Source organism: Berkeleyomyces rouxiae (genome assembly GCF_048999995.1).
Source record: "Berkeleyomyces rouxiae strain 22BRR77 chromosome Unknown BrBRR77_ptg000012l, whole genome shotgun sequence".
In the NCBI taxonomy this organism is placed as follows: Eukaryota; Fungi; Ascomycota; class Sordariomycetes; order Microascales; family Ceratocystidaceae; genus Berkeleyomyces; species Berkeleyomyces rouxiae.
In genome coordinates, this window is record NW_027396502.1 from 2,180,406 (window position 1) to 2,207,916 (window position 27,511).

Here is a 27,511-nt window from a genome sequence, read left to right on the forward strand (position 1 = left end):
GACGCCTGCGCATTTGCCGCCTCTTCGCGTCTGTCTCTCTCTCTCTCGTCTTTCGCCTCTCCAACTGCAACGCTTTGTCCTGTCTGCATTGCCTCAACGTCCCGTCCAACTGTCAATTCTACCATTCATTGGGTTTAAACAAAAATTCCCGGCGACCTCTTCTGCCCTACTGCAGCCCTTTTTTCTATTTTTCCCTTTGTTATTTTTTTTGCTTATATCCTGGATATTAAGCGTGAAGCGTGGTTCTTCCCCCCTTCGAGTTGTGCTCTACTTTTTTTCCCCAGCCTGAATTCATTGTGCCGCATTGCCAATACATTCTCGCTCTCGACATCCTCCCACCCACCATCGCAACGCTTCTAGGCGTGATTTTTTTCCTTCTCAACCCGAACCGGACCATCCCATCCACCCAACCGCCGCTTTCCATTCCGGCTCTACCTTCGACCGAGCTCCGCCCCTGGAGCTCCTATCGCCTCGCCTCGCCTCGCCTCGTATTTGACGGCTGCCCTATGACACACTTGACACAATGAGCTTCGAATCCAGAGCCGTATATACCGAGTCGGACGCCGACGATGAGTACGATGGCCACATCCCGGACAGCTCGCCTGTGGCCGATTCTCTGGCCTCACCATACGACTCCGAAATGCCCTCGTCCAGCGAACACACCCCCACAACATATGGCCAGCGCAGTATCGGCGACCGACTTCCTGAAACCTTGATAACAGATTGGTCAGCCGATGAGTGTGCCGACTTTCTGGCCACCATCGGCCTTTCGCAATACGCCGACGTATTCATCGGTACGGACCATCAATTCTCCAAGCCCGCGAAAAAAAAAAAAAAAAACATGGACACCAGCTAACCCTGCCCGCTTCGATATTCCACAGAGAACGACATTGTCGGCGAGGCTTTGACCGCCCTACTCCACGACGATCTTAAAAGCATGGGCATCGCCAGTGTTGGTCATCGTCTGACCATTCTGAAAAGTGTCTACGACGTCAAAAAGGCCCAAGACATACCGATAGACAGCGACCACTACATCCCCCTCTGTATGCCGTATCCCCAGGAATCTACTTCCATTATTGCCTTGACTAACACGCCCGTCTGACAGCCGCCGATGCCGAGACCCAGTACTCAACCGCTACCATCAAGGATATCCGCATACTGATGGACCAGATCCGCCAACGAGACGACCGCGCAAATTCTCTTGAGCAAGACCTCCGCCGCATCACCGAAGACTTCCGCCGCTTAAGAGAAGACATGCTGCCGGCTCTACGTCTGGCCAAAGACGCCCAGGCACCGCTACCAAATGTCAACAACCCCAGCTACTCCTTTGAAACCGCCGCTCCGTCATCAGGCCCCGGATCCTCGGGCATTCTCGGCCGCACGCTCTCGACAAAACGATTCCAGCCTGTCATGGCGCCATCCCCCTCACACATGCAAACAACCCATGAGCGCCCAATCATGGAAGACACCAACACTAGCGAACGGACATTCTCATCAAACCACCTCTCCACTTTGAATGGAGGTCTGACCCCCGGAACCTCGTCGCCCGTATACAACAACACCAACATCCCCTCACCGACCTCGCCGCCTGTCCTGCAACAAACAACCCTCGCCTCTCGCTCGTACCGTGCTGAGCCGCCTTCGTCTACCCGCTCGACATTTACTGAAGGCGAATATGCCCACAACTCCCGCGATAAGGGACAAGGGTCGCGAAGACGCGAAACCCCGGCGGCGCCTGACACCCCGGGAGCCTCTGGAGGCAACACGCCCATGGAAATCTTCAAGTCGTTCCGCGTTAGTCTCGAGGACCCCTGCTACAAAGTGCTTCCCGCAGCCTTACGAAAATACCAGATCAATGCCCCGTGGGAGCAGTACTCGCTGTACATTGTCTACGGCGACCAGGAACGCTGCTTGGGGCCCAATGAGAAACCACTGATTCTATTCAAGCAGCTTGACAAAGAGGGCAAAAAGCCCATGTTCATGCTGCGCAAGACAAACACCAACTCTCACGAGGGGCCCCAGGACGTCCCAGGCAGCGCCGGCTTAAACACGGCAGCCCGGAGAGCCGCCGCAGGCTACGACCCACCAGGTGGTATTATCTAGAGCTATGGTTGGAAGATGTACCGAGAAGCATTCTCGGTTTATTTTATTTTTTGGGCTTTGGGTTGGTTTGGGTTCAGGCTGCGTGTGTTGCTTGTCTTGATTTTGCTTCTTTTTGCTTCTTCTTTCCTTCTGTCCGTTGCTCTCTTTTCTTTTGTTTTCTTTTGTCCTCGCCTTTGCTCGTCGTCTCTCCCGCTCCGGGTTTTTTTTCCTTGCTTTTCCATATGGCTCGCCGTTTTCTGCCTTTTCCACAAGGGTCTGTTTTGCATACATCCATATCCCCCTCTCCTCCTCCATCTCAACGATGTCTATGTACACCGCGAACATCTAGCCATTATATCCTTGCATACTTGGGCCTTTTTTCCTCTCTTGTCAAATCCGTCTTGTTCTTCATCCATTTTCTTCTACATTCCTTTCCTTGGTTTTTTTTCATGTTCATGTTTCGCCTTTTGCCTCATATTCTTACCTCTCCCCCTCTCTCTTCCTTTTTTTTCTTTTGTTCTTTTCTTTTTCTTTCTGCTCCATGTCCCCAGAGCATTTCAAGTTCTTGACCTTGTCTATTTCTGTGTATACGAGCAGGAGTTTTTCTTCTTTTTTTCGTTTTTCTCTTCTTCCATCATCAGCACACATGATACTTCTTCCTTTGTCTAGCATTTATTCCCTTCCTTCTTGTCTTGTCTTGTCTTTTTGTCGCTGGATCCGAAAAAGAAACAACATATCTTCACTGTACAAGCTCCAATTCACGCCCTCCTCCCTCTCCCCTTTTCAACACGGTACAGGCCTAAAAGGATGAAATGTTTATAGAATATAGACGTTACTACTATGGAATGCGTGCAATAATGTGAACAAAAAAAGGAACCGCTGTGGTGTCGTGTAAGAAAGATGGTGATGCGAAGGAAAACACAAGTCTACTCAAAAGCTCGTCATGGCGGTCTGTCTCATGCTCAAACATGACTTTGCGATGGCCGTTTCTGGCGCCAGGAACTCGGCTGCATGCACCTGGCCGTTGACCAAGTGGAAATCCGTCGCAACGCCAGCCTTGAGCAGCTTCTGCACTAGTTCTATGACCGAGTCGCGGAATGAATCGATAACGCCTACTTCAATGTACATGGGCGGCAGATTCTTGAGGTCCTCGGGCTCCGCGCGGCCGGGCGCCGCATGCAGCGGCACGTTCTCGCTGCCCGGCGCCTCATTGAGGACTGCGGCCCACGAGCACAGGGTGTCCTCGATAGTCCAGCTGGCGACGGGCTCGATTTTCGGGTCGGGCGTCAGCACGCGGTCGTCGAGCATGGGGTAGACGAGGATCTGCTTGGCGAGCGGCGGGGCTAGGCCGCGGTCGCGGGCGAGCATGGCGACGGCGAGCGCGAGGCCGCTGCCGTTGCTCTCGCCGACGACGCCGATGCGGCGGCGGTCGACGTTGAACTCGGCCGTGTGCGCGTGCAGCCACTCGAGCGCGTCGTAGCAGTCGCGCAGCTGCGTCGGGTGCTTGTGCTCGGGCGCTAGGCGGTACTCGACCGAGAACCAGGGCACTGCGGTGGCGCCGACGTGCAGCCGGATGCCCTCGTCGAGAATCTCGACGCCGCCGGATATGAAGCCGCCGCCGTGGAAGTGCAGCAGCGCGGCGGTCGGCGGGCCGCCCTTGTGCAGGTCGTTGCGGAAGTAGTGGAACACCTTGACGCTGGCGCCGTCGTGCGACGACACCACCTCGTACACGGCTTTTTGCACGCGCGCGTCCAGCTTGATCGTCCGCATGTACCGCAGCATCTTGGACGTGGCGTTGAGCATCTGCCGCCGCACGTGTGTCGCGGACACGGGGATCTTGGGCGCCATGGATCGCGCGGCGAAGAGGGTTGAGGTGGCCTTGGCGAACTCGGGGTCGAGCTTCCAGGGAGCTTTGTCGGGGGCGGCCATGGCGAGGAGGGGGTCGTTGAGCTTGCTTGGCTCAAAGTAGGAAAAAAAAAAAGCCTAAAGCTAAGGCTTGGATATAGCAAGTAAACAGGCGGTGGTGTGAAGCTGTGTTATCTCGAAAAAAAAAAAAAAAGTAGCACCTTTTACTGTTGATATCCCAGGCCCAGGCAGCTCATGAGTGAAGGAGATGGAGAGAAGAACAAGGAAGAAGACAGCGTAGACCTCTTTTTTTTGGTTGTTGTTTTCAATCAACCGCACACACACACAAAGACCGACTTCAGGCAGCCTCCGTTACATTCAGCCAGCCGGTGTCTTGATGAGTTGTTCATTGGCTCAAGTTTTCCGTCATCTTTTTTTTGTGACCTTTGGGAAAAAATGCCCGGTACATAAATTGTGTGTGGGCTGCCAGCGAATCAGAATGTATCCAACTTTCTCTCAAAATTCCTCCCAAGGCAAGAACAGTCGAGGTCTGGGGTTCTTTCTTGTTCTTTTTTTGCTTTTTCTGTTTTTGGATTCGAAAGGCTTTCGAGTCTAGTCTTTCCCCAAAGTCCACAACTCGAGGACTCTGCATCAACACCAAACGGGAAGGACGGATAGTTGGTGAAATAAAAAAGAATATATATATAATAAAATAGACAGCTGGGTTGTTCCGTTCGTCAAGCGGCAAGTGCCGCGGCCCTCCGACTCCGTCGGTTAACCCTGCTCAAAAGAAACCCTAAAGCCACCATCAGGCCCCGGCCCGGCTCACGACTTATACTATTTCCACTTGGGGGGCGGCAGCGCACGAGGCTTGCGTTCATTGAAGATCTGGAGAAAACGTGGTGCTCGCTTCCATCCAAGACAGCTCCACGCTCTTGAAATTCAACCCCCGCCCCTCGGCGCGACTTATACGTCAGCAAGCCGCACAACTGCCAGTGTCGTTGGTTTAATGAAGGATTCCACCAGAGGTTCAGTCTGGCCAATCACAAGCTCTGCAGCTTCAACGTGGAAAGCAGGACAGGGCGGCTAAACGCTAGCAAATCCGGGAAGCCAGCTCGGTGAAGGACCTCGAGGTGAGGAGGACCCGGCATCTCTGCGCTAGGAACCACGATGAGGAGCCCTCACTTGGCTTTCTAAGGCATGACAGCTTTCTGGGAAGGCTATCTGGGAGAACATTGCCGTGGCAATTTCGCTTCACCGGCGCAATCAGGTCCGTAAAGCCAGCATCCAATGGCACGTGGGTCGGTGATCAGCTACAGATGGCCGATCAGTGTTAAATTTAGTGTAGGACCGAGGCCCGGTTGCATGCTACGTTGAGGTATGTGGGAGTGGAAGGAGTGTAGGTAGTATTGAGTGGTCTTGAGCTTCATGGGTGGAGGTGAGGAGCTCTTGTAAAGTATAAAAAGAGTCCTAAGGCCAATGTCGGTGCGTTCTGGATGGCTTCTTGTAGATCGTCCCGTGTCACCAGCGGCTCCTCCTCCGCTCCGCCCTTCTCCTAGTCCTTGATACTCCCGCCAGGTACCATGGCTCCCTTCCTGAACACAGTCGTTATTCTGGCCGCCGCTGCCAACGCAGTGTCAATCTCTTCGCGGTCGTCGTCCTCCTCGTCAGCCAGCCAGATCCTCCTTGCGCCGGAAGACGCAATCAAGAATGTAGCCAGCACCTCGGCCAAGGAGCCTCTGAAGCACGCCGGAGCCAACGGGCCCTATTTTGCCGGTAAGCTCGCCGTTTTTGATCAAACCACTGCGCATCGCGCGTAAAGCTGACAGCCATTTGCCAGGGCCCAATGTGAACAAGATCTCGGCGAGTATGCCCGACGGCTGCAAGGTCGACCGCGCTGCATACGTCTCCCGACATGGCTCGCGCTACCCGGACAACGGAGCCTACAACGGCTGGGTATCCATGTACGAGCGTGTAAGTACCGGTCCTTTGATCTGCTTTCGCGACACACTAACTCACGCGCTGGTTGCTTCTCCCGCAGTTCCAAGCCGCCGACTTCACAGCCAGCGGCTCCCTCTCGTTCCTCAAGGACTGGAAGCCCGTGCTCACCAACCCGTCGGCCCAGATTGCCATGGAGAGCCCGACGGGCTGGAAGGAGGCCTACGACATGGGCTACACCCTGCGCACCCGCTACCCAGACCTGTACGCCGATGGCAGCCCCTTCTATACATGGGCCAACAACTACACGCGCGTGCTGCAGACAGCGCGCAACTTTGCGCGCGGCTTCCTGGGCCCGCGCGCCGAGGAGCTCGGCACCGTCGTCTCCGTCACGAGCAAGGGCTACACGGGCGCCATCGGTAACTCGCTCGCGCCCGCCGACCAGTGTCCGGCGTTCAGCGACGACGAGGGCGGCGCGCGCACGCAGGAGTGGAGCGCCATCTACATCCCGCCCATACAGAAGCGCCTGCAGGCCCTGCTGTCGGGCAACCTGACGCTGACCGTGACCGACGTCTCGCAGATGCCGTACCTGTGCGGCTTCGAGTCGCAAATCACCGGCCGCCTGTCGCCGTGGTGCAGCGTCTTCACCGACGCCGAGCTGCTCGACTACGAGTACTTCCAGGACCTGCGCTACTACTACGGCGTCGGCCTCGGCAAGGATCTGCCGCCGCGCATCATGATGCCCTTCCTCGACAGCCTGGTCAAGCTGCTGGCCGCGCGCAACTCGACGACGGGCGTCGACGCCGCTGGCGCCGCCTTTGAGCTGCCCAAGCTGCTAACCGTCTTTCTCAACGACGGTCAGCTGAACCAGCTGGTCGCTGCGTCGGGCGTCTTTGATAAGCAGGCTGCTCTGGCGTCCAACAAGCGCGACCCAAACCGCCTGTTTGTGTCGTCGCGCTACACGTGCATGCGCGGCGGCATTGCGTGGGAGCGTATGACGTGCAATGTGACAGACTCCTCGTCCACCTTGTCCAAGTTCAAGGGCAAATCTAGCAAGGCAACCACCCGCCAGGAGGCCTATGTCCGCGTCCTGCTCAATGATGCCGTGTACCCTATTCCCTCGTGCAAGTCTGGTCCAGGGTCGTCATGCAAGCTCTCGGATTACACCAAGTACATTGCAGACAAGTACGCCGCCCAGGGCAGCTGGATTAAGAGCTGCAACGTGACTACTGAGGGCGCCCCGACTACAGTTCAGGGTGCATCCTTCTTCACTGACTTGTCTAGTGCGTGGATCAAGACAGAGGCCGCTTAAAGAATCAAGCATAGTGACAAATACTGATATAATAATGAAAGTCTTAATACAAATCCTGTTAATCAATGTATCCTTGTGCTCTCATAAGCCTAAACACTTGACTTAAATGTGCGCTTAATCGTGTAACCGCGTCCACAAATACGAGCAAAGATGTCACAGCTTACCTAGCCTACGTCGTCTTCTTGGTAGTCTTCTTATCGTCCCTCTTTATCTTACCCAAGAACCCTTGCACCGTCGACGCTGCCTGCCCTGCCAGAGGGAGACTTTCCAGCTTGTTGGAAAGCGAAGCAAAAGGATTAGGTTTGCTGTTTCCTTGAGCCGGGGCCTGACCCGGCGGAGGCTGGAAGTGGCTCTGTGTAAAGTGCTGCTGGTATGCCGACAGAGGCCGGGGGTGACCGGAGCCCGAGCCCGGACTCTGAGTCTGTGCTTGGAACTGCGAAGGCCCCATGCTGACCGGCCGAGGGGGCAGGATTGGTGTCGACGAGTCGCCCGGTGGAGAGGCTGGTTGGCTTGTTGAGGTGTTGCCACTACTAAAGTCCTGGCCCTCGATGCCGTAGAGCTGTCTGAGTCGCTCAGTCTCACGCTCGACTTCAGCCTCACGTTCTCGCTTTTTTCTCTCTTCCTCTTCTCGGCGTCTCTTTTCCTCGCGCTCGCGCTCTCGCTTCCGTTCCTCTTCACGCTCGCGTTCTTCTTGTTCCACCATGGCCTTGAGACGCTCAGTTTCTGCATCGATTTCTGCCTGACTCTGTCGTACAGGTGATGGTGTCTTGGGCTTTTTGCTAGGCCGACTTGAAGGTGCTACTGTTGCTACTGTGGCGGCTGCTACAGGCGGGGGAGTCTTTGAACACTTCCCATCAGTGAGTTTATTAGGCGCAGATCCATTCGCGGGGGGTGAGTGGGAGGCTCCAGCAACAAGCGTTGCAGCGGACTGGGAAGCCCGGCGCCCCCGGGCACCACGACCATCGAGATTGTAGGGGTCCTTGGGACTTAGAAACAGATCGCGAATGACCTCTAAGCTCAACAGCAAAATCATGTCGAAGCCCTTTCGGTCTTCAAGCTCCACGCGCCGCATGTTTGGTTCGTATAACGCCACCAGAGTGTCACCATTGCGCCCCTGCTCGGCTAGCGCGACTGTGATGTCGGGTTCCTTAGTGCCACGACGGCCAGATGCTGAATCTTCCGTCTTGCCTATGAGGTAGCACGTCATGCCCTTGCTCAAGCGTTCGCGCTTCCAGCGAAAGGTGAGCCGGGGTATTAAATCGCGAGCGGCAGGGCCGGAAGTGGCTTCACGGTCAATCTGGCTGGAGGTGGGCTTTTTGAAAGCGACAGTGGGAAGCTCAAAGTCCCAGCTGCCTCCCCGGCCCCATGAGCCAGGCACTTGACGCAGGACAATGGTCTGGTCGGGGTTATACAGTTGGAGGTTGATATTTTCCGGGGGTGTGGGGTCGGTCGTACCGCCGCTAACTCCGTCCAAGGCCGAGGACTGCTTCCACTCGGGCGTGACCAGAACTTCGGCGTAGACTACGTCGTTGAGCACGGGGTCGGCCAGAGCAACAGCATACTTGTTCTTTGATTCGGAGTCGGTAGGGTCTAGGCGGCGCAGGAGAAACTCGGGCGATGGTGTTGAGCCGTGGTGAGTGAAGCTGAAGAGAGTGTTGAGCGGGTTTTCAGCCGATTGGCGGCCGCGGAAGGTCGGGAGATTCTCGTCAAGCATGGCCGGTGTGTTTGGTTTGGTGAAGTGGCGCTAGCGCCAATGGTTCCAAGATCAAAGGGGTCTTCTTCTGTATGTGTAAAAAGTACAGGATACACACGGGAGGGGCTAAAAGGCGTCACAGATGGCAGAAGAAAAAAAAAGACAGTCGGACCTCGATGATTGGCGGCAAAGTTGACTTAATGAGAAGGAAATGCACGTAGTTATTTAATAATGAAAAGAATGATGATCATAGGATGAGGCTGGAGGGGAAGAGAAAAAGAAACTCGAAACGGCAAATCAACCCTTGATTTTATATGTATATCCCCCTTCATGCATAATCCAGCCGCAGCGTCTCCAAGTGGAAGGCGCGGCACTCACCTCAACGAAGGCAACAGCCTACTTAGGATCGGATCTTGGACTTCACCCCGCCCTTCAGTGCATTCTTCAGCAATGGGCAGCTTCCCTGTCTTGGGCATACTCCTTCCCACTCCAGTTCGCTCCTGCACTCTTTACTTTACAAACGCTTAGGCCAAAATCACTGTCGGGCAGTGCTCTAAACCACAAGTTGGTGCCTGCTCAGGCAGACAAATAAGTGGGGCTTTATTTCCCAGCATGGTGCTAACTACACAAATGGGCTTCATGACGCAAGCCGGAGATAACTACACTTTTGGCATTCACTTAAAAGCGGCTCTGATTCATTTATATCGTGATTTTTTGGTTATAGAAAGAAAAGAGGCGTTCACTAGCAGCAGATGTGTGTGGTGTGTGGCGACTGTTAAGCCAAGGCTTTACAGCGTAGAGATGTGATGTAGGGCAAGAAGGAGGCTGAGGGAGCGATGGATGAGGTGAGATGTTCATGCTCGCCAGAGTCATGTCAAGGCAGACAGATTCAAACTTTACTGAGCAAGGATCTCAGCCCCTGTCACACGCTCACCCAGGCCACTCCGGCTTCCATACAGATTGTATAACAGAAATATATCAACAGGAGGTCGTCTCGGAGAGACATGAGAGTGCAGTGGCATTTGAAGGCATAAAAACATTGGCCTCCGGCGGGGAAATGGTGGTGTATGGGTCAAATCATTCGAGATAGGTAAAGAAGAAAATAATAGACAAGAAGAAGGGAAATAAATAAAGAGAAAAATCCAAACCAAAGGAAATTGAGACACGAGACATTATGCGTCTCAGTGCTTACTTGCCTGCAATCGTCATGTCCACCGGTCTCGGCACCTCGCCGTCCGGCATCATGAGCGTCAGCTGCGGCTCGTCAGGAACCTGCGGTACCGCGCCCGTCTTCTCGGCACGATTCTGAGCGCGCCGCGTGCGGCTAGTCTGCTGCTGCACCCATGATGTGACGGTGCGGAAGCGCTGCGGGTGGCCATCGTCCGTGACGGTAGTCATGACGGTGTCGCGGTCGCGGTAGCCGCTTGTAGGCGGCCGCGACCACGACTGCCGCATGGCAACGGGCGGCGGCGTGCGTGGGGCCGACGACGCACGGCTAGAGAGCGCCGTTTGGAGGAGAGGCCGCGAGCGCATGGCAGAGCTGCGTGCGCTGCGACGCGTGCTGGCACGGGAGTATGGGTTGGTGATGGGCGATCCACCATGTGACGGAATTATAATGTCGACATCACCGAAACCAGAGGAAATAGAAGACAACTCGCTGTAGCGGTAGTCACCCGGGCCCGACTCAGGACGATTGTAAGAGCCATCCTCAAATACGGGTGGCATCAGAGAGCCGTCGGGACTCTGGAGCTGCTGGAGGGCGGCAGTACGAAGAGTGTCTTCACCGCCGTAATCAGCCTCGCTACTATGTAGGCTTGATGTGTAGGTCATCTCGCCCATGTAGGGGTCCGCCACAGTGCCTGTCATGCTATCAGGAGACAGGCCCATTTCCTTGGCAGCGCCCCAGTTTGCCTCAGAGCCATACACCGGCGTGGAGTACGGAGAAGGCAGCAGAAGCGGGTTGTTGGAAGTAGCGCTGAGAGGGGTGGCGGTATCAGAACTCTGCAGATCGCGAACCAGGGGTTGGGCGTGAATGCTAGGAACTGAAGTCATGACGGTAGGGCCATAATAGTCGGCGTTGTTCATGGCAAGCTTCTCTTCAGCAGCGGTGGGCCAATTATAACTTTGCGGGCTCATGCTACGCTGCTGGGCCATTGGCATGTTTGCCGTCTCCATGTTGCCCCAGCGTGGGTGAGATCTGTTGACGGAATCATCCCACCTACGGCCGATAAAGGGAATCTTGGAAGCGACGCGGCTAACAAAACTCTTCTTTGGCTGGGTGTAGTTGTTACCATAGCCAGGAAGACCCCGTGCCGAAGACGAGTTTGAGTCGCGCTCGGCTGCTTTCCGCACACGTCTCATACGCCAGAAAAGCCATATTGAAAGGCCAATAATTACGGCACCAGCTATGAAATGTTAGAAAGCTATTACAACGCTCATGAGAAAGCTAACGGATGACTCACCAATAGAAGCGCTGGCAATGGCGATTTTCTCAGTAGTGTGGCTTGCGCTATGGGAGTTGGCCTTGGAGCTGGCTGTGCTGGACGGACTGGCTCCGGTGCCCTGTTGGTCAAGCGAGTCGTTGGTCGATGTGGTGTCGGTGATGTTGTCGAAAGCATCAGTGGGCGCAATTGCCAGTGAGGCAGCAGTGCCTGTGACGCCTTGGTTCAGAATAATGGATGGAAGAATGCTAGAAGTCTAGAGACGAGGGGAGGTTGTTAGTGGATCCTCTTATTGGCGCTGTAACCAGTTTAATAACCCTATAATTCTGCCGAGCCCTAAGACATGCAGCCGGGATGGCTGGCGTGCATGAAATAAGTGGGTAAATCGGTGGAGACCATTGGAAAGGTGCATGAGTCGTGAATCTCCAACAGAGACGACTTACATCGTCCACAGTCGAAGACGATACACTAACAAGTTGAGGTACACGGGGAAGGGATACGGGGGAGGCTGGGCGGGGTCGAAGCTGGAGTGGGAACCAAACGTACATCGCTTCCTTGAGTGACCGCATATGCAAGACTAGCGGCCTTGGAAGAGCTGGAAGAGCTGGAAGAGCTGGATGAGGAGCTGACGGTGGGCGTAGGTGTGGAGGAGACACGGGCACGGTCGGCGTTCACTAGAGATGCTGACTGAATCTGAGAAGTCGTTGCGGCTCCATCGTCCGAGGAAATCTCGCCAGGCTCGCTCGGTGATGAGAAGCCGTTTACTGAGCTCGTCGCGGATGCTGATGATACTGATGATGATGTGGCCGCCTGTCTGGCAGCATGGAAATTAAGGGTCCGTCGCGAGGTGAATTCGGAGGCTGGTTTAGAGCGGGCAAGCACGCTGTTGGGCCGAGGCAGGTTATGTCGGGGGACAGACGCCCATTTGGAGGTTCTCGTGGCTTGTCTTTTAGTCCGCCGAGCCGCGATAGACTCGTGGCCGGTGGTCATTTTGTTTGTTTGTTATATGGATATCGGAGGGAGACTTGGACAGTAGACAAGAGCGATTTTGGCAAAAGGGGGGTCTCGGCAGAAGAGCCTTGTTGTCTACCAATACATGGCCCTTGAGAGACAGAGACTAGAAAACGGTGCAGTATAAATCTCTGCGAGTCGAAGTAGGCGACGGGAGTATTAAAGCGCAAAAGACAAGAACAAAGAGTGACTGAGGTGAGTGGGAGCAACACAAGGACGGACGAGCGAGTGAGTTCGACGTTGATGTTGCCAAATAACGAGAGACGGAAGAATTGATTCGATGACGAAGAACGAGGCAGCTGGATTATATTATCAGGCAATGCTGGTCAGAAAGAAAAAAAGCCTCCAGAGGCCAGGAATTCGTAAACAAAGAATACAATAAAAGAAGAAAAAGAAAAATAAGAAATAAAACACTACTATTCAACACGGGCCGGCCTAGCGAGTAGGATACAATGACAAAGTAAAAAAGGGAAGCCAGAAAAGAAAAGGAAAAAAAGAGAGAAGAAACAAGAAGAGAAGAAAATCAAGGACAGACTGAAATGCAGATGCAATGAGGATTAAAGGCAAAAGAATGGACGACTTCAGAATGGAGGCCAGTGCAACATTCAGAGGCAGAAGAAACAAGATCAAGCAAGCAAAGCACCGGCAAAATTCCCGTTGCAAATCCAACGTCAAAGCTCTAATAGCCACGGGCCCCTGAACCTTGTTTTGAAGAACTTGAAGGTTGTCTGGGGCCTTTTTTTCAGGGCCAGAAGCGAAAAGACCCCGTCCTTGGTCATTTTGCAAGTGGCCTTGTTTTCTCGGGGAACGTGCAGAGAGAAGGGGATGGATGTGACAGAAAACCTGAGAGATGGATGTTGTCGTTGAGGCGTTGTATGCAGTGCAGATTGTAGAGGGCCAGTCCATCACGACACAACAGAGCATAGTTACGCATGTTCTTCTTCTTCCTCCGCCTCCCTTTTGTTCTGCACTAGCATTTCTGCATTTACATCTCTCTCGCATTACTCATGCTCATGCTTGACATGAAGAGCTATAGCCTCCTCCCCTTGCACCTTGCACCGTGGCACCATGCTTCACCCAGGTAAGAACACAGACCCCTCCCCCTCCTCTCCTCTCCTCTCCTTCTCTATGCCACATCGTCTCTCACTACACCCTCCCCAGTCATAGAACACACCAAGAAGCAAGCCCAAATCTGAGGATCTCGGATATACTTCTAACCCATGTACTACATACATACATATCCCGATCGGATGCCTGGTCCGTCCAAGGCCGCTAGGACCTTTTAATGTGCGAATAGTGGTGTATATACACACAGGCAGGCCAAAGAGAAAGAGGAGAAATGGAGAGATGGAGAACGAAAAAGGAGAGACAAGTCATGGTCAACTATGTGCAATAGCTACAAGTACAATTACATAGTTAGTTAACTAGTGCATACATCTTGACCAAGTCCAGAATCTTAGTGCTGGGTCTAAGCCTTGGTTGTGCCTGTTCCTTCAGCGAGCATATTGCTCCTCTTGATTGCATTGAGCAAAAGAGTGCGTCTCTCATTCCAGCAGAGACGAGGCGATGCCGAGCACATTAACCACATAAAAACCAGCAAGCCAGTTATTTTTTACCTCTTTTCATGCTTTCTAAACTTTCTCAGACAAGCGTTAAAGGTGAAGCTTGCTTAGTTACATATTGCGGCAAGGACTTGACCGAATCTATTTACATGTAACTAGCTGACTCGACCAGGAAAGACCGCTTACATGCATCATTGTGCAGTACATTCCTTTCTCCCCGCACTATACGCAACCTCATTCTTCCTGGCTGGTTTTCACGTCTTCAACACACCACCCACGCTCGACGTCATGCCACCGCCATATCCACTAAAATTCAGACTCCAAAGAAATTGCCAGAGACTGCGGGTGTGCGTGAGCATGTTACAATTGGAGAGAGTAAAGCGCAGCTCTCCAAACCCGCCTACACGTATGCCCACTCACTACCACCCACCATAAGCTAAAAAAGAACATGTATCCCTGTCTTTCTTGTCTCATCCAGTTTCATCACGATCGCAGGCAGGGGCCCCAGACGAGAACAGGATCGGACATGGCACAAGTGCATACAAGTCTACAGATGTACACAAATGGATGTACACTTACCCCTGTCCTGCACTATACAAGTACTTGTGATTAGCCATGAATACAAGTCTAACCAACTACAAGCAACAAGTCCTTGCCCATGCACGGAATTCAGAGCCGAGAAAAGTCCAGTCAAGATCTGGCTCCAGGTGGCAGTGGTCCTCGTGCGGCGTCAGAGGACCCTGGGTCTACTTGCTGGCGCATGGTCTCTCTACTCTCGGTAAGTTCCTAGGCGCCCTCATGCAGTTTATCTTCCGCTGGCTTTGCTGCTCGTTTGTGTTTCCAAGGCCGGACTTTGTGTGTTTAGCTGCAAGTAACCAACTATGTGTTTTCTTCTGTTGCTTCTTCTCGGTTGGTTATCTCCTTGCGTCCCCTTCCAAAACCAAGTGCCAAGAATAGGCCAAGGTTCCAGTCGCCTTGGGTCGTGTCTGCCAACGTCCGTCAAATAGTTAGTGAAGCAATACTAATGTTGGCAGCTTGGGCAAAGGCCGCCAATACTGCAAGTATACCCGCAAATATATGGTGATTCAGAGCGAAACCCTCCTCCCCGGAAGGCATGTGTCCGGCGCTCACCCACATCATGCCGTCGTCATCATTAGTCACTTTGTTTATCTGTTTTGTCACAAGCTCCAGGCCCGTCGTCTCTAGTTTGATACCATGATCACCAAACTCTAAACCTACAAGCCCATGTAACTACCTGTAGTTTGCCGTGGCTGCTGCCATGGCACACAAAACCGCGATCCAATTTCTTCTCAAACTGAGCGAACAAGTAGCACGGTGATGGTTGCCATCCATACAGTTGAAACAATGTCGAGGCCATATCAAAGCCCCTCATCATACAGGCCTGGGTCATCAGACCAAAATGATTCAAGGCGGGTCTCTACAACCCAGCAGTCACAGAGAGCCCCCGGGCGCCGATCTGATCGTGTTTTGTTTGTGTCGGCAACAACAGCACAAGTACTCTGTACGTCGTGATACATATTTAGTGCTGTTTTTGTTCGTGAACGAGGGGTACTGGAGCCCTGGTAGGCCACGACTGCATGACACCCCTGTGTGTTCGGCAAGAAGATTACGAAAGGGAATGGGAGAAGGCTCGGAACAGGCAAATACAAAGAACAAGTGGGTATAGATGGCGTCCATAGCTCTGTTATCCGAGCTCCTCGCCAACTTCAAACAACCTGCGCGCGCTACAAGGCCACCAAGGATCTCATATTTGCCGTTCTCGCCGATATGAAGCAGCCTGGTCCTCGTCCCTGTTGGTGCTTCTTTGTCCGTGGACAGACAACTGCGTGTATATGTACATATTGTACATGCTACTGCATCCTGCACAAACAACCCACGCGACTCAAAACGCTTGCAGCCTTGGCATCGTGATGTCCATCCCTATTAAGAAGAACGAACAAGCTAGACACCCTGTCAGGCGGCAGGCCTGGTCACGACTGGACGGCCCTGCAATGACTTGTCCGTTGCCGTTGTGGCTCCATCATCGCCATGTCCGTTTTCCTGCTTTTCTCACTTTCTCTCCATCTCCTCCAAATCTCGGCACCACAAAGCAGAGGCAGAAGGCAGGAGGATAGACCCCCTCGTCCATCTTCGGCTAACGCACCGCCCTCGCTAATCAACATTCTTCATCTTGGATTTTACATCAGACAAAAGTAAAGCCAGAGATCCGATTCTCAGGTGGTCATCATACCGGCTCCCCACTCATCAATGCGCCCGAACCAATTCATGAAATCTCTGGTACTTGATAGTGATGCCAAATTTGGACAGCTTCGTCGGAAGAGTTTGCGTTTGTTGATCTGCACAATGCAATGCCATGTACATATGTGCATGGTTGTAAGTCAGTTCTCAAGAAACAAGCCAAATTAGTTAAGTATACACGATGAAACCTTCTCTCTACCAAACTTGTTGAAGCCGGCTGGTCAGAGTACGAAGAACATGTCGCGGCGTTTGTACCTTGACGACCAGATGAGATAAGCCGTCGTGTATCTAGAACACGCAATGCTTTGTTTCATGAGGCTTTCATGTAAGTTTCAAAGTCTGAGAAAATGTATTATTATTATTATTATTGCGTTTTACGTCTGTCTGTGGGTCACGTGGACCCGACCCTATTGGATCGTTAGACGTCGAGGCACCCTAGGGTCCTCGAAAATCCCTCCAAGGTGAAGGTCCGGAAAACAAAGGAAAAGTTATGTGGTACAAGAACCCCGGAAGAAGGGGAAAAACCGGTCGGAACTGGGGAGCGGGAGGGGACTCAAGCAGCGCTATCCTGGCTGAGCTTTCTCTCCTACCGTCCACCAAAACATGGCTACAAGCTACAGGCTACGGGCATATATCTACGAAGAATTTTGTTTCTTCAACAAACCTGCGGAAGTCGCGTGCACCTTGTTTCGTGGTCAGGGTGTCGTCGATTGTCATGTGTATGGGCCTCCTGGTGAAGACCTTCGACAGACGTTTGCCTTTCCAACAGAAGAAGAGGTGGAGGGGATCTTTTCGTTTCCCGCATGAGCATGTGGCTTTAAAGTTGGCGTGGTTCATGCGCTCGTGGTATTCTTCGAAGTCCCCGTGGTGGGAACGAGCAGCGAGTAGCCAACCAAGAGTCTTTCTAGGGATTGTCAGCTCGAAGGGGGCCTTCAGTGTCGCCGTGAGCCCGAGGTCCTTGTATGACGTGGGGGCTGAGGTAGCCCACCATTCTGCATACGCAACGCGTAGCCTTTCGCGTGCCACACGGTGAACGTGGGTGATAGAGGGGGTGAGGTTGGGTGGTGGAGTCAGAGACGCGCCTTCCTTTGCCAGAGTGTCAGCCATTTCGTTGCCGGGAATGCCCTTGTGTCCAGGGACCCAGAACGGGAGGACTTGCCCCACTTGCACTCGAGGGTAGCGGTGTCGGTTGGGCCAAGTGCCAGCAAGTGAGTGGAACTCAAGGATGCGGTCTTGGCTGGTGTCTGTCGGTGTGGCCCCGGGGAGGAGGCAGTCATGAGCGGCCTGGTTGTCTAGGACTACTAGGATGTTGTCGGCTAAGTAGGTGCATGGGGTCTGGAGGGCCATCCTCATCTGAGAAAATGTAAGTCTGGTAGGGTTATTGAAAGCGAGGCTACCTCGACCCTGGACTCCATGACTTGGCGAATGTGATGGGGCACGAGGGTTTATTTACGGGGTTATAGGGCTACACAAACCAGATTGGATGGGTCACGTGCTCTGGACCAAATGGGTTGTTTTTTTAAAGTTTTCACGCCACGTGGGGGTCACAGGGTTACCGTACATTGCTTCCCCTAGGGTTATAAACTTTGCCCCTCCTTCGCTTCAAAAAGCCCTGTGAAATTCACATGGCTTTGAGTCATCTAGCCGGTGGATAGGACAAGCGGAAGTTTTTGCAGGATTCAAATCACGGTTTTCTGTCCAATCTTGCCATGGCTCGGATCGGGTTGAATTTTTTAATTTTTTTTGGAAATCCACTTGACCTTGATGGCGAGTCTTTGATAAAGGATCAATTGACACCACAATCCCAACTATAAAAGGGTGGCGCGGATCAATGGAACCAGACATTTTTTTCACCGCCACCGAAAAATAAAGAAAAAAAGATGTCGTTGCAATACAGTGCTGATCATTCCCCCCAAAGACACACAATTGTCGCGTCTTCTGGGACGTGGGAGGAGGAGACTATGAAGATGAGGCTCTTCTGCCACTTTTTGTTGAAGAAGGGCTAATTTAAGCAGTACGACTGTAACATCAAGTGCTGCAATCCCGGCCAATCATTGGTAACAGATGGTCACAGCTCAGCAATAGGGTTATACGCGCTAATGTCGGCGCAGCGGACAGCAAACATGATGCCACAACCCTAACGCACCGGGCCCTGACCTCCTGTGACACATCAAATAGCATGAGGGACGCCGCCAGACCGCGGAAACATGGAAACGAGCCTCATTAGGCCAAGACGCCAAGCACGCAGGAAAAAAAAGCCTGCAACGAGCTCTGAGCGGGCGCTCGCGAGCAGAGGAAGGAGCTTGCGCCTTTTTTGCGCGGCTCAGCTCATGGTGAAAATGAAACGGATGAAGTGGTCTCTTGCTCACAGTGAGAGATCATGTCACAGTGAAGTGAGGAGTAAAAAAAGACTCAGCTCACCGCCTGGTGACTTATCTAGACTGGGCTGGTGTGGTGTGTATTTGGAGAGCCGTCGGCAGCTCTGCCGGCCAATTGATAACCAAGTTTGGCACGCCTTAGTTAGGCTCTGGACCAGCCCCATTGGCTCGCGCTTCGCCGGTGCGTGGGCCAGACCAGCCGAATTCCTCACGAAGAACGGCTGGTGCTGGTGCTTGGGTGGGCTTGGGCTTGTACATAATTGCTACAGCAGATATCTTGTCATTTAAAAGAATCCGCTCAGCCCACAAAGGCGCTTATCAGCTGTAATCGGGGCCGGATCGTGAGGTGTCGGAAAATAGAACAATAAAACACAGGCGCACAAATTTTCTGCGGTTTTTTGGCATTTGGCACATGGGAAATACTTGGTTGTCTAGCTCTATGAGCCACCAAAAAGACCACCCCATCTAAAATTCTCACGCCGCTACTTTCCCTCTCTCCCTTTTCTTTTCTTCTTTTTTTTCCCCTCCTCTGTTGATTCCGTGTGTCCATCGCCCAATTCCCGCTTTGATATCCAGTCTTGTTGACCCTTGTGGTCTTTGATTATCTGCGCTCCTTTTTTTTTTGCTACCCACGTTCCGGCTGAAAAAAAAAAGAGTTTTAACCTCCTAATCCCCCCTCCTCCTCTTCCCCTCCAAACCTACACCCTCACAACACACACACCCAAAAAAACAACAACCACAAAATGACACCGTCATCAAGAGCTCTTTCGGGTCTGACCCGCTCGGCCGCCCAGCGCGTCCTGTCTCGCTCGCTGAACGGCTCCCGCGCCGCTCTCCGTCCGCTGGCTGCCTCCTCGCTGACCGGCTCTTCCGCCGCCGTCTCCCGTTCGGGCGCCGTCCTGCAGCTGGCCCGCAGCTACTCCGAAAGCGCCGGCTCCGGCCCCAAGACACCTGACAGCAAGCTGCGCAAGTACCTCCGCTGGACCTGGCGCGCCGTGTACATCTCGACTCTGGCTGGTCTGGGCTACACAGCTTGGGTCATCTACGATGACCGCCACCCCGCCCCTCAGAAGCCCATTGACCCGTCCAAGAAGACGCTGGTCGTCCTGGGTACGTAGAAATATCCATAGCGCCTGCTGGGACCGTCGTTTGGGCTCAATAGCTCAAGCTGCCCGCCCAATGGCACTAGCTCCTTGCTCAATGCACCCTGCGGCTCTGACTAACCAATCGTCTTTGCAGGTACCGGCTGGGGCTCCGTTTCGCTGCTCAAGAACATTGATACTTCCAACTACAACGTCGTCGTCATCTCGCCGCGCAACTACTTCCTCTTCACTCCTCTGCTGCCCTCGTGCACCACTGGTCTGATTGAGCACCGCTCCATCATGGAGCCCATCCGCTCCATTCTGCATCAGAAGAGCCACAACGTCAACTACTACGAGGCCGAGGCTACCAGCGTCGACCCCGAGCGCAAGGTTGTCACCATCCGCGACCGCTCCGAGGTCCGTGGTACCACCAGCGAGTGCGAAGTGCCCTACGACATGTTGGTTGTCGGTGTTGGCGCCGAGAACGCCACCTTTGGTATCCCCGGTGTGCGCGAGAACTCGTGCTTCCTCAAGGAAATCGACGATGCCCAGAAGATCCGCAAGCGCATTATGGACTGTGTCGAGACTGCTGCCTTCAAGGACCAGACCCCCGAGGAGATTGAGCGCCTGCTCCACATGGTCGTCGTCGGTGGTGGCCCCACTGGTGTCGAGTTCGCCGGTGAGCTCCAGGATTTCTTCGAGGAGGACATCCGCAAGCTGATCCCCGAGATTAGCTCAAAGTTCAAGGTCACCTTGATTGAGGCTCTGCCCAACGTCCTGCCCATGTTCAGCAAGCAGCTGATTGACTACACCGAGACCACCTTTGCCGAGGAGAAGATTGAGATCAAGGCCAAGACCATGGTTAAGCGCGTCACTTCCACCGCTGTCGAAGCCCAGAGCAACGGCCCCGATGGCAAGCCCGTACTCGAGACCATCCCCTACGGTCTGCTGGTCTGGGCCACCGGTAACGCTATCCGCCCCATTGTAGGCGACCTGATCAAGAAGATCCCCGCACAGAAGGACTCGCGCCGCGGTCTGGCTGTCAACGAGTACCTGGTCGTCCAGGGCGCCCGGGACATCTGGGCTGTTGGCGACTGCGCTGTCGCCGGCTACGCCCCCACGGCCCAGGTCGCCTCGCAGGAGGGCTCGTTCTTGGCCCGCCTGTTCAACAACATGGCCAAGACCGATGCTCTGGAGAAGAAGGTCCGCGACCTCTCGTCGTCGCTCAACCTCAAGCCCGGAAACACTGCCGAGATCTCCAAGGAGATTGAGGCGACCGAGAAGCAGCTGCGCCGTATCAAGGATGTCAAGCCCTTCAAGTACTCCCACCAGGGCTCCCTGGCTTACATTGGCAGCGAAAAGGCTGTCGCTGATCTGCCCTGGTTCAACGGCAACTTTGCCAGCGGTGGTAGCATGACCTTCCTCTTCTGGCGCTCTGCCTACCTGTCCATGTGCTTCAGCAGTAAGTTTGTCTTTTTTTTTTTCTTTTTTTCTTGCCTTTAGCCCCTCCTGCATATATCTGCCTCTCTGCTTTGCCTTACTAACGCATTTCTCCTTTTCCTTTTATAGCCCGCAACCGTGTCCTGGTTATCAACGACTGGGTCAAGTCCAAGGTCTTTGGCCGTGACATTTCTCGCGAGTAAACATTCGCTGCTCCTTTCTCCGAGTGTATGAAGAAAAAAACACCCGCCACCTCCACGAAAACCGCGACTCTGGCCCCGTGCATGCAACGAGAAACTCACCGCCATCTCGCATACACACCGGATGCTCATACAGTGCACCTCCCCGCCCTTTTCCCTCTTTTTCTCTCTCTATCCGCTCAGCTCCGCCTTCCCCTCGGCGTGTCCTAACCAAGGAAAAAAAAAGTGCACCAAGAAGGGGCGACTCGTCTTGTAAACCTATCTAGATATGCCCGTGTTACAGGCCCTTTTGCTTAGAACATACACCCTATATAGCAGATGGCGTTCTTCGTTTTTAGCCTTTGTCTTTTTGCGTCTTCTTGTCTCTGGGGAGGGAAGGGGGGTTTGTGTTTTTCTTTTGTTCTTCTTCTTAAGACAAGACACAATTGGCGCATAGAAAACCCTCCTCCAAAAAGTCGGCTTTGATCTCTACCCCATTCTATGTCTCTTTTTTTCTACATTTCACACTTTTTTTTTTCTTTTTCCTTTTTTCCACTGTCGTGCCCGTTTTCCTTTCAAGTGTTGCGTTTTTTTCCTTTGTTTCACATCTGTATTTTTATATGTACTGTCTAGTTTTCTCCTTATTCTGCCTAGGTATCGTTTGTTTCGCTATTTGACTATTGGTTGATGAACTAGACCACGCGCTTCTTGTGATATCTTGTTCGAATCAAGCATTTTAGATATCATGCATATTGATGTAAGTTGCTTCTGTAATACGAATTGATCTTTGGAAATGGGTATCATTGATCTCATGTCATGCTATGTACTTGTATATGTTTATTTACGATGATGGCCAAGTCGGAGATTGCTCAAGTAGCAAAAATCTCTTGAACCCAGCAGTCATTTCTGACAGCTTTTCATAGCCGTGTGTTTGTGTCAAACAAAACTTGAAGTGCATTTCAAACTGCACGCGCCAGCGATAGTGTCCCAACAAGCGAATCAGAGGCGCATGGTTACACAATTTGTGGCCATATTGCGGGTGTCCTGGACACTCTAGCTTCTTGCGGAATACACCCTGGTTGTGGTTGAGGCACTTTACTACGGATTGCCAGGTGACTTGTGGGCAGTCCAGAACAGAAATGGTGATAAAGTCCGGGTGTTGGCGAGATGTAAGGGTTGACAGCACAGGCGACTTCTCCTTTTGGGCGTTGAAATTGACGAGGTACGCAATATCGGCATCGCCAACTATACTGGAGCAAGTGAGGTCGATATCTTCGAGTTCGGGGCATTGCTGCAAAATGTGTGACATCATTTGAGGCTTGTGGTACGTTGAGCCATGCAGGTTAAGGTGGATGAGGCCGGCCGGCAAGGAAAGTTTGGCATCTCCCAGAAGGCTGTTTGGCTGTCCGTTTTGGGGCTGCTCGGATGATATGGATAGAACACGGAGGCGGGGCGTTGTTTCAAGCAGGTTGTTGAGAGTGGTCGTTTTTATACTTGCTTGCTCCAGCTTTAGGTATTGCAGATCTGGCACATGGCCAATTAGGTGGGTAAAGCAAGCATCGTCGATGAAGTTTTGGTGACCAGATGACAGGCTCAGCTTCTTCCATTTGCGCAGGGGAGTGTGTTCAGGAAAATCAGAGTTCTGGCTGGTGCCAAGCATGGCATCAAAAATGTTGTTCGTGAGAAGGCAGTGGCGGAGCTCCAGAAATTCAAGAGAAGAGCAGGTGTAGATTGCCCGTGCTATCGGCTCAATGTCTCTGGTACCCTTGTTATCGGCTAGAACTAGCCGTCGTAGCTGTGGGCTGATTTCAATGATTTTTGCGATGTTTGGAATGGTGGTGATTAGCGAGGTCGATTCTGATGTCCGCCTCGCGCGATGTATGATTGGTACTTGAAGAGACCGAAGGTTGGTATGGGATTGGGAGGCTAAGCATTCCAGAACTGGTAGTTGTTCAGACGGCGAGCTTGAAAGGGACGGGTAGGACAAGATTTGGAGAGTATTTTTGTTGGCAGACATCCAATCAACAAATACATCAAGAGACAGTTCCGTGCTACAGAATAGAGAATGAGATCGAGCACCGAGATTGATGTACTGAAGGCGGTTGCACTTTGAGAAGATGACTTTGGCCATCTGTGGGCCACAGTGATTTGTCCAGTCGAGATCGACTTCTCTCAAAGACGAAGCATGGCGTTCTAGGATTTCGGCTATGACGTTGTCACCTAGAAGTGATACGTGCCGCGGCGTCGCGGTGATTGATGTAATGGGAGTTGCCTCAACAATGAGCTTAGCGGCTCTGTTAACTTGTCTGAAAATAACCCTTTCCCTGATGGTCAAAAAGCTCATTACTTCAATTTGCAGCTCGAGAGGAAGAGCAGACCATGATGCATCGCAGGCTCCGGAGTCAAGGTCACCGGTTGAAGAACATGACGACAACTTTTTTGTAGCCGGCGGCGGGTGTGGGGGGATGGAGGAGACATCAGATACAAAGCGTTTGTAGCCTAGTTTGCTCAAAAGCCGTCTTGAAAGAGAGACGGTACGACCCAGTCTGCGGGAAGAAGATGAATGGATCGAGTTACGGGCCGAGTCGATGCTGGATGAAGTGGACGGGACTGTAGTGAGATCGGCGTCGGTTGACTTGCGCTCGAGGGTGCTTCTGAGCGAAAACATGATGAATGGAGTAATGCAGAGCGAGAGGCGTACTCCAGTGTGAATGCGTGAGTACGTGATAGCGGAGACAGTGGCAGACAGAGAAAGACGACTTCAAGATTTGGCGATGAGAATAGAAGTCTGCCGTGAGGTTCAAATAAGAGGCGGATTAAGAGTGACCAGGACAGGGAAACGAAACAAAGCAGCAGCTGAGCTGATAAGGCCGAAGTTGGGCGACAGGGTTTCCTGGAAGGTTGGCTGTGATAGGAGGAGAAAGGCAGCGGAGGGTCTGTTCATGCATAGAAAATGTAAGTCAGGTAGAGCGAAGAAAAACGAGCATGCGGGGAAGAGGAGACGAGGGAAGGAGGGAAGAGCTGCTGTTAAATGATGCAGGGCAGGTGCAGGAGTGCAAATGGGAAGCAGCAGCCAACGGAGTGGGCAACGGCAAACGGAGGCGAACGGGCCACGGCGGGAAGGTACAAACAAGAACATGCGTAACTAACGAGTTAGTTACATGTACTTTGACGTACGCAGGGAAGGCACGCGTGTGGGCGTCCCTGTGCAGCTAAATATGTATAATTATCTCTTTTGTCGTGAGAAATGCGGTCATGTAACATCAATACGCAAGCGCGGGGCCTCTGCGGAACAACACAATTTACGTGCAGACTCTTTCAAAAGTACTTGTATACTCGCAGCAGGTTTCGTGTGTTGCGGCTAAAAAACAGGCTTTTAGCCAGGCCACACGGTCTAGATCGACCCTGAAAGTGTCTGCGTACTTGTAGCAGAGCATGGCGAACAGGTTTGAACAGGACCGGCCTAACAAAGCAAGGGATGGAGAGACAGGAGAAAATGGTGCGGCACCACAGGAGAGACTGGGACTGAGACTTGGACGACCCGTTTATGACATGGACAGACGTAAAAAGGGTTCACCAGCCCCTAGCGTGAAGACTAGCGAAGAACTACAATTCCAAGCTAGAACGTGTGGGTGAGCCCCAATTTAGCCCAAGGAGGGGGAGGCGGTGATTTGTTTCTTTCATCGACGAGTCTTGTTCTGTACGGGGGAAATCCATCGGCAGACATAGATGGGCCTCTGAGTCTGGCATCTTTGAACACATGCGTCGGTAGCAATCAAGTGCCTCTGAATACCGTGTATGCTTGCTTCCAAAGATACATGTGACTGTAGGCTCCCCCTGCTCTTGGTAACCCTTCTTCTGTCTAAAAGACCCTCAGATGCAAACTACGCCATTAGGCTAGCTGCCCAGACTAGGACCAAGCCCACAAGTTCCGAGCATTTGTCCTCAAACCGGTCTTTGATTCTTCTGGCGGTCTCCCCCTTGACTAGTGGGCCCATATGGATCATGTCTCTCCTCCTCCTGCGGGCTGTGGCAGTGCCGCTGTAGCAACACAGTATATTTATGTACATGCAAGCCGGTACTTTCATACAAGTAGCCCGGCGAGAAGACGTTTGGCCCGTCTATCTCACCTGCTGCTAGCCCAGGGACGCTTCTTACTGCAGTGTCTCATCTGGACTATCAAAGTCCCATACTTGCGTGTGTGTAGTTACATATGTACGTATATGTAAATATATGACTAGCCAAGGGTTCAAAAATACAATCCAAGTCTTTCAGGAATGAGTTGGAAGGTCGGTCTCCACAAAGAGTTGAAAGGACGCGGGCGTTTACTTTTCTATAGACAAGGACTTTGCAGATACGTAGCTAACTAGTTACTATGTACTGATACCGAGACTTGACCTGCTGGCTAGTCCCATGAGCGCTCGGCTTCTTCCTTTATCTTTTGCCACCTCTATTCCCTCATGTCTTGTTACAAATGCTGAAAGAAAGTGAAAGAAAACACCACCGTGGCAGTCGCCTTTGTTTGACGTCATTGGCCCGGCTGATAACGTCCACAAAAGAGAATAGCCGACTGCAACGTCAGCCCCTCACTTCAGACCCTAGACAGTCGGTGAGATGCATAAAAGAGCTGAATTATTATCTACAGGCACACAGACCGCTCCTCTTGTTAGTCTCGTCATTTGACCCATGTGCCCAGAATGCCTCAATGACTGAGATACAGGCTTTGCAGTAAGTTACTCTATCAGGTTGTCTCCTCTAGCAGAATAGACGCACTGCAGTTGATTTGTGTGCATAAAACACGATGGGTGACGATGATGATTGTTTTCATTAACCTGCCTACTAGCAAAAAAATTCTCGGCGCACGACAGGGATCGTCGCAAAAAAAAGATGAAACGAAACAACTCAATCTTTGCTTTTTACAGCCCGCGCCCCCAACTGTCAATATCACGTTACACAAACGAACACAAGACTAGAAAAAGTCACGATAACATCGTCATTGACAAAATGAAATGCTCCGAATGGTGGTTGAACTCGTAGACTTTGAATTACATTTAAATTTGACTTGACTTGGCTTTATTTCAAGTGGCCCAGCTACATGAAAAGAAAACCATCAAACGGCCGCAAGGAATACTTGAAGTCTACGCGCCTCTGCAATAGCTGGGCGCCTGGGAGTTGTTTTGCAAAAAGTCCAAGTTGTCATTTGTCTAGACCATTACAGTGTGGCGAACACGGTGAAATCCAAGTTCCCAGTTTGCGGCGAAAAAGGGGAAGAAATGTAGAAGTGGAAAGAGAGGCACGCGGGACGAAGTTGGGAAGTGAGATAGCCCCCGGCCATAGAAAAATCCGGGGAAACAAACCAAGTGTACAGCTGTATCTAGTGATTAGGCAACTCGTCACAGAGCGTCTAGTTTTGATTCTCTGGCCTCACGCCGTGAGGCCGGTCTCGGAGTAAGTCCGATGAGACATTATCACTTGGCGTCATGGCCCGGCTGGTATGGTGCGCTGACGCGTCGCTCGTACTACAGGGAGTAATGATGACTTGGGAAAACCCTGTACCGCTCCATATATATCACGGTCGTCGAGAGCGTGGGACCATCCGTCTTCTCCATTGCACCTGAGGGGCCTTCCATCTAGCTATCCTTTCATAAGCTCGGGCTTCTGTTAGGTTTACCTGTACATATAACTTGAGACAGCATGTTCAATGAGTGACGGACATGCCTGACTCGTTTCTCACGATTCTGAACAACTAATCATAGCTGTATAGTGAACGATACCTTATTCATCAGCTTTTATCATCATCTAGAGCTATGTGATAATTGGTGTCTTTATAAGCAAGACTCTGACGGGAATGGCTTATTAGACCTCGTTCGAGATTCACGTCGGTTCGTCATATCCCATGGGAAGACTATGGGGAATGCACTGCTTCAGACGTGGGCGTCAGGGCTTATACTTGGTTCGAGGCAGATCATGATAGAAAAGCTGTTTGAGGGAAGTGCAAAACTCATCATGACTGAACCCCTCCATCTGACATGCCTTGATCTTGGATGATTGCTGCCCCTCTTTCTTGCGAGACGTTTTGAGTCACCCGGATATTGACATAAGAGAATTATGTAAATCTCACATCTTATGGCGCCACACGAAACCTTACATCCAACAAACGGGCATAAAAGGCCCTGCTTCCCGTATCTAGCCGTTGCAGACTGGTCTACCAAGTTGTGTTCCAAGGTGAAGTCTCTTTCCCAAGAACAAGTCTTCTCATCAACAGTGAAGTTTCACATCAGCACGCAAT

The 27,511-nt window shown here is 52.3% G+C and overlaps 8 protein-coding genes across 8 annotated transcripts; 3 read left to right on the forward strand and 5 right to left on the reverse strand.

The window, feature by feature from the left end:
* Positions 1-523: 523 nt before the first annotated feature.
* BROUX77_007918 (uncharacterized protein) lies at positions 524-2,103 on the forward strand (the record flags this gene model as incomplete). The annotated part of the gene is made up of 3 exons (XM_073753065.1): positions 524-794; positions 882-1,043; positions 1,106-2,103. 3 exons carry the CDS (start codon positions 524-526, stop codon positions 2,101-2,103), a joined length of 1,431 nt encoding a protein of 476 aa, XP_073602211.1.
* A 909-nt stretch (positions 2,104-3,012) lies between these two features.
* BROUX77_007919 (uncharacterized protein) lies at positions 3,013-4,011 on the reverse strand (the record flags this gene model as incomplete). Its single annotated transcript, XM_073753066.1, has 1 exon — positions 3,013-4,011. The coding sequence occupies one exon, from the start codon at positions 4,009-4,011 to the stop codon at positions 3,013-3,015; it is 999 nt and encodes a 332-aa protein (XP_073602212.1).
* A 1,499-nt stretch (positions 4,012-5,510) lies between these two features.
* BROUX77_007920 (uncharacterized protein) lies at positions 5,511-7,177 on the forward strand (the record flags this gene model as incomplete). Its single annotated transcript, XM_073753067.1, has 3 exons — positions 5,511-5,703; positions 5,768-5,901; positions 5,969-7,177. The coding sequence occupies 3 exons, from the start codon at positions 5,511-5,513 to the stop codon at positions 7,175-7,177; spliced, it is 1,536 nt and encodes a 511-aa protein (XP_073602213.1).
* Positions 7,178-7,346: 169 nt separating this feature from the next.
* BROUX77_007921 (uncharacterized protein) lies at positions 7,347-8,891 on the reverse strand (the record flags this gene model as incomplete). Its single annotated transcript, XM_073753068.1, has 1 exon — positions 7,347-8,891. The coding sequence occupies one exon, from the start codon at positions 8,889-8,891 to the stop codon at positions 7,347-7,349; it is 1,545 nt and encodes a 514-aa protein (XP_073602214.1).
* Positions 8,892-10,058: 1,167 nt separating this feature from the next.
* BROUX77_007922 (uncharacterized protein) lies at positions 10,059-12,301 on the reverse strand (the record flags this gene model as incomplete). Its single annotated transcript, XM_073753069.1, has 3 exons — positions 10,059-11,275; positions 11,333-11,567; positions 11,858-12,301. The coding sequence occupies 3 exons, from the start codon at positions 12,299-12,301 to the stop codon at positions 10,059-10,061; spliced, it is 1,896 nt and encodes a 631-aa protein (XP_073602215.1).
* Positions 12,302-16,764: 4,463 nt separating this feature from the next.
* On the reverse strand, positions 16,765-17,490 carry BROUX77_007923 (uncharacterized protein; the record flags this gene model as incomplete). Its single annotated transcript, XM_073753070.1, has 1 exon — positions 16,765-17,490. The coding sequence occupies one exon, from the start codon at positions 17,488-17,490 to the stop codon at positions 16,765-16,767; it is 726 nt and encodes a 241-aa protein (XP_073602216.1).
* A 1,774-nt stretch (positions 17,491-19,264) lies between these two features.
* On the forward strand, positions 19,265-21,246 carry BROUX77_007924 (uncharacterized protein; the record flags this gene model as incomplete). Its single annotated transcript, XM_073753071.1, has 3 exons — positions 19,265-19,631; positions 19,761-21,065; positions 21,173-21,246. 3 exons carry the CDS (start codon positions 19,265-19,267, stop codon positions 21,244-21,246), a joined length of 1,746 nt encoding a protein of 581 aa, XP_073602217.1.
* An 817-nt stretch (positions 21,247-22,063) lies between these two features.
* Positions 22,064-23,890, reverse strand: BROUX77_007925 (uncharacterized protein; the record flags this gene model as incomplete). The annotated part of the gene is made up of 1 exon (XM_073753072.1): positions 22,064-23,890. The coding sequence occupies one exon, from the start codon at positions 23,888-23,890 to the stop codon at positions 22,064-22,066; it is 1,827 nt and encodes a 608-aa protein (XP_073602218.1).
* Positions 23,891-27,511: the final 3,621 nt, after the last annotated feature.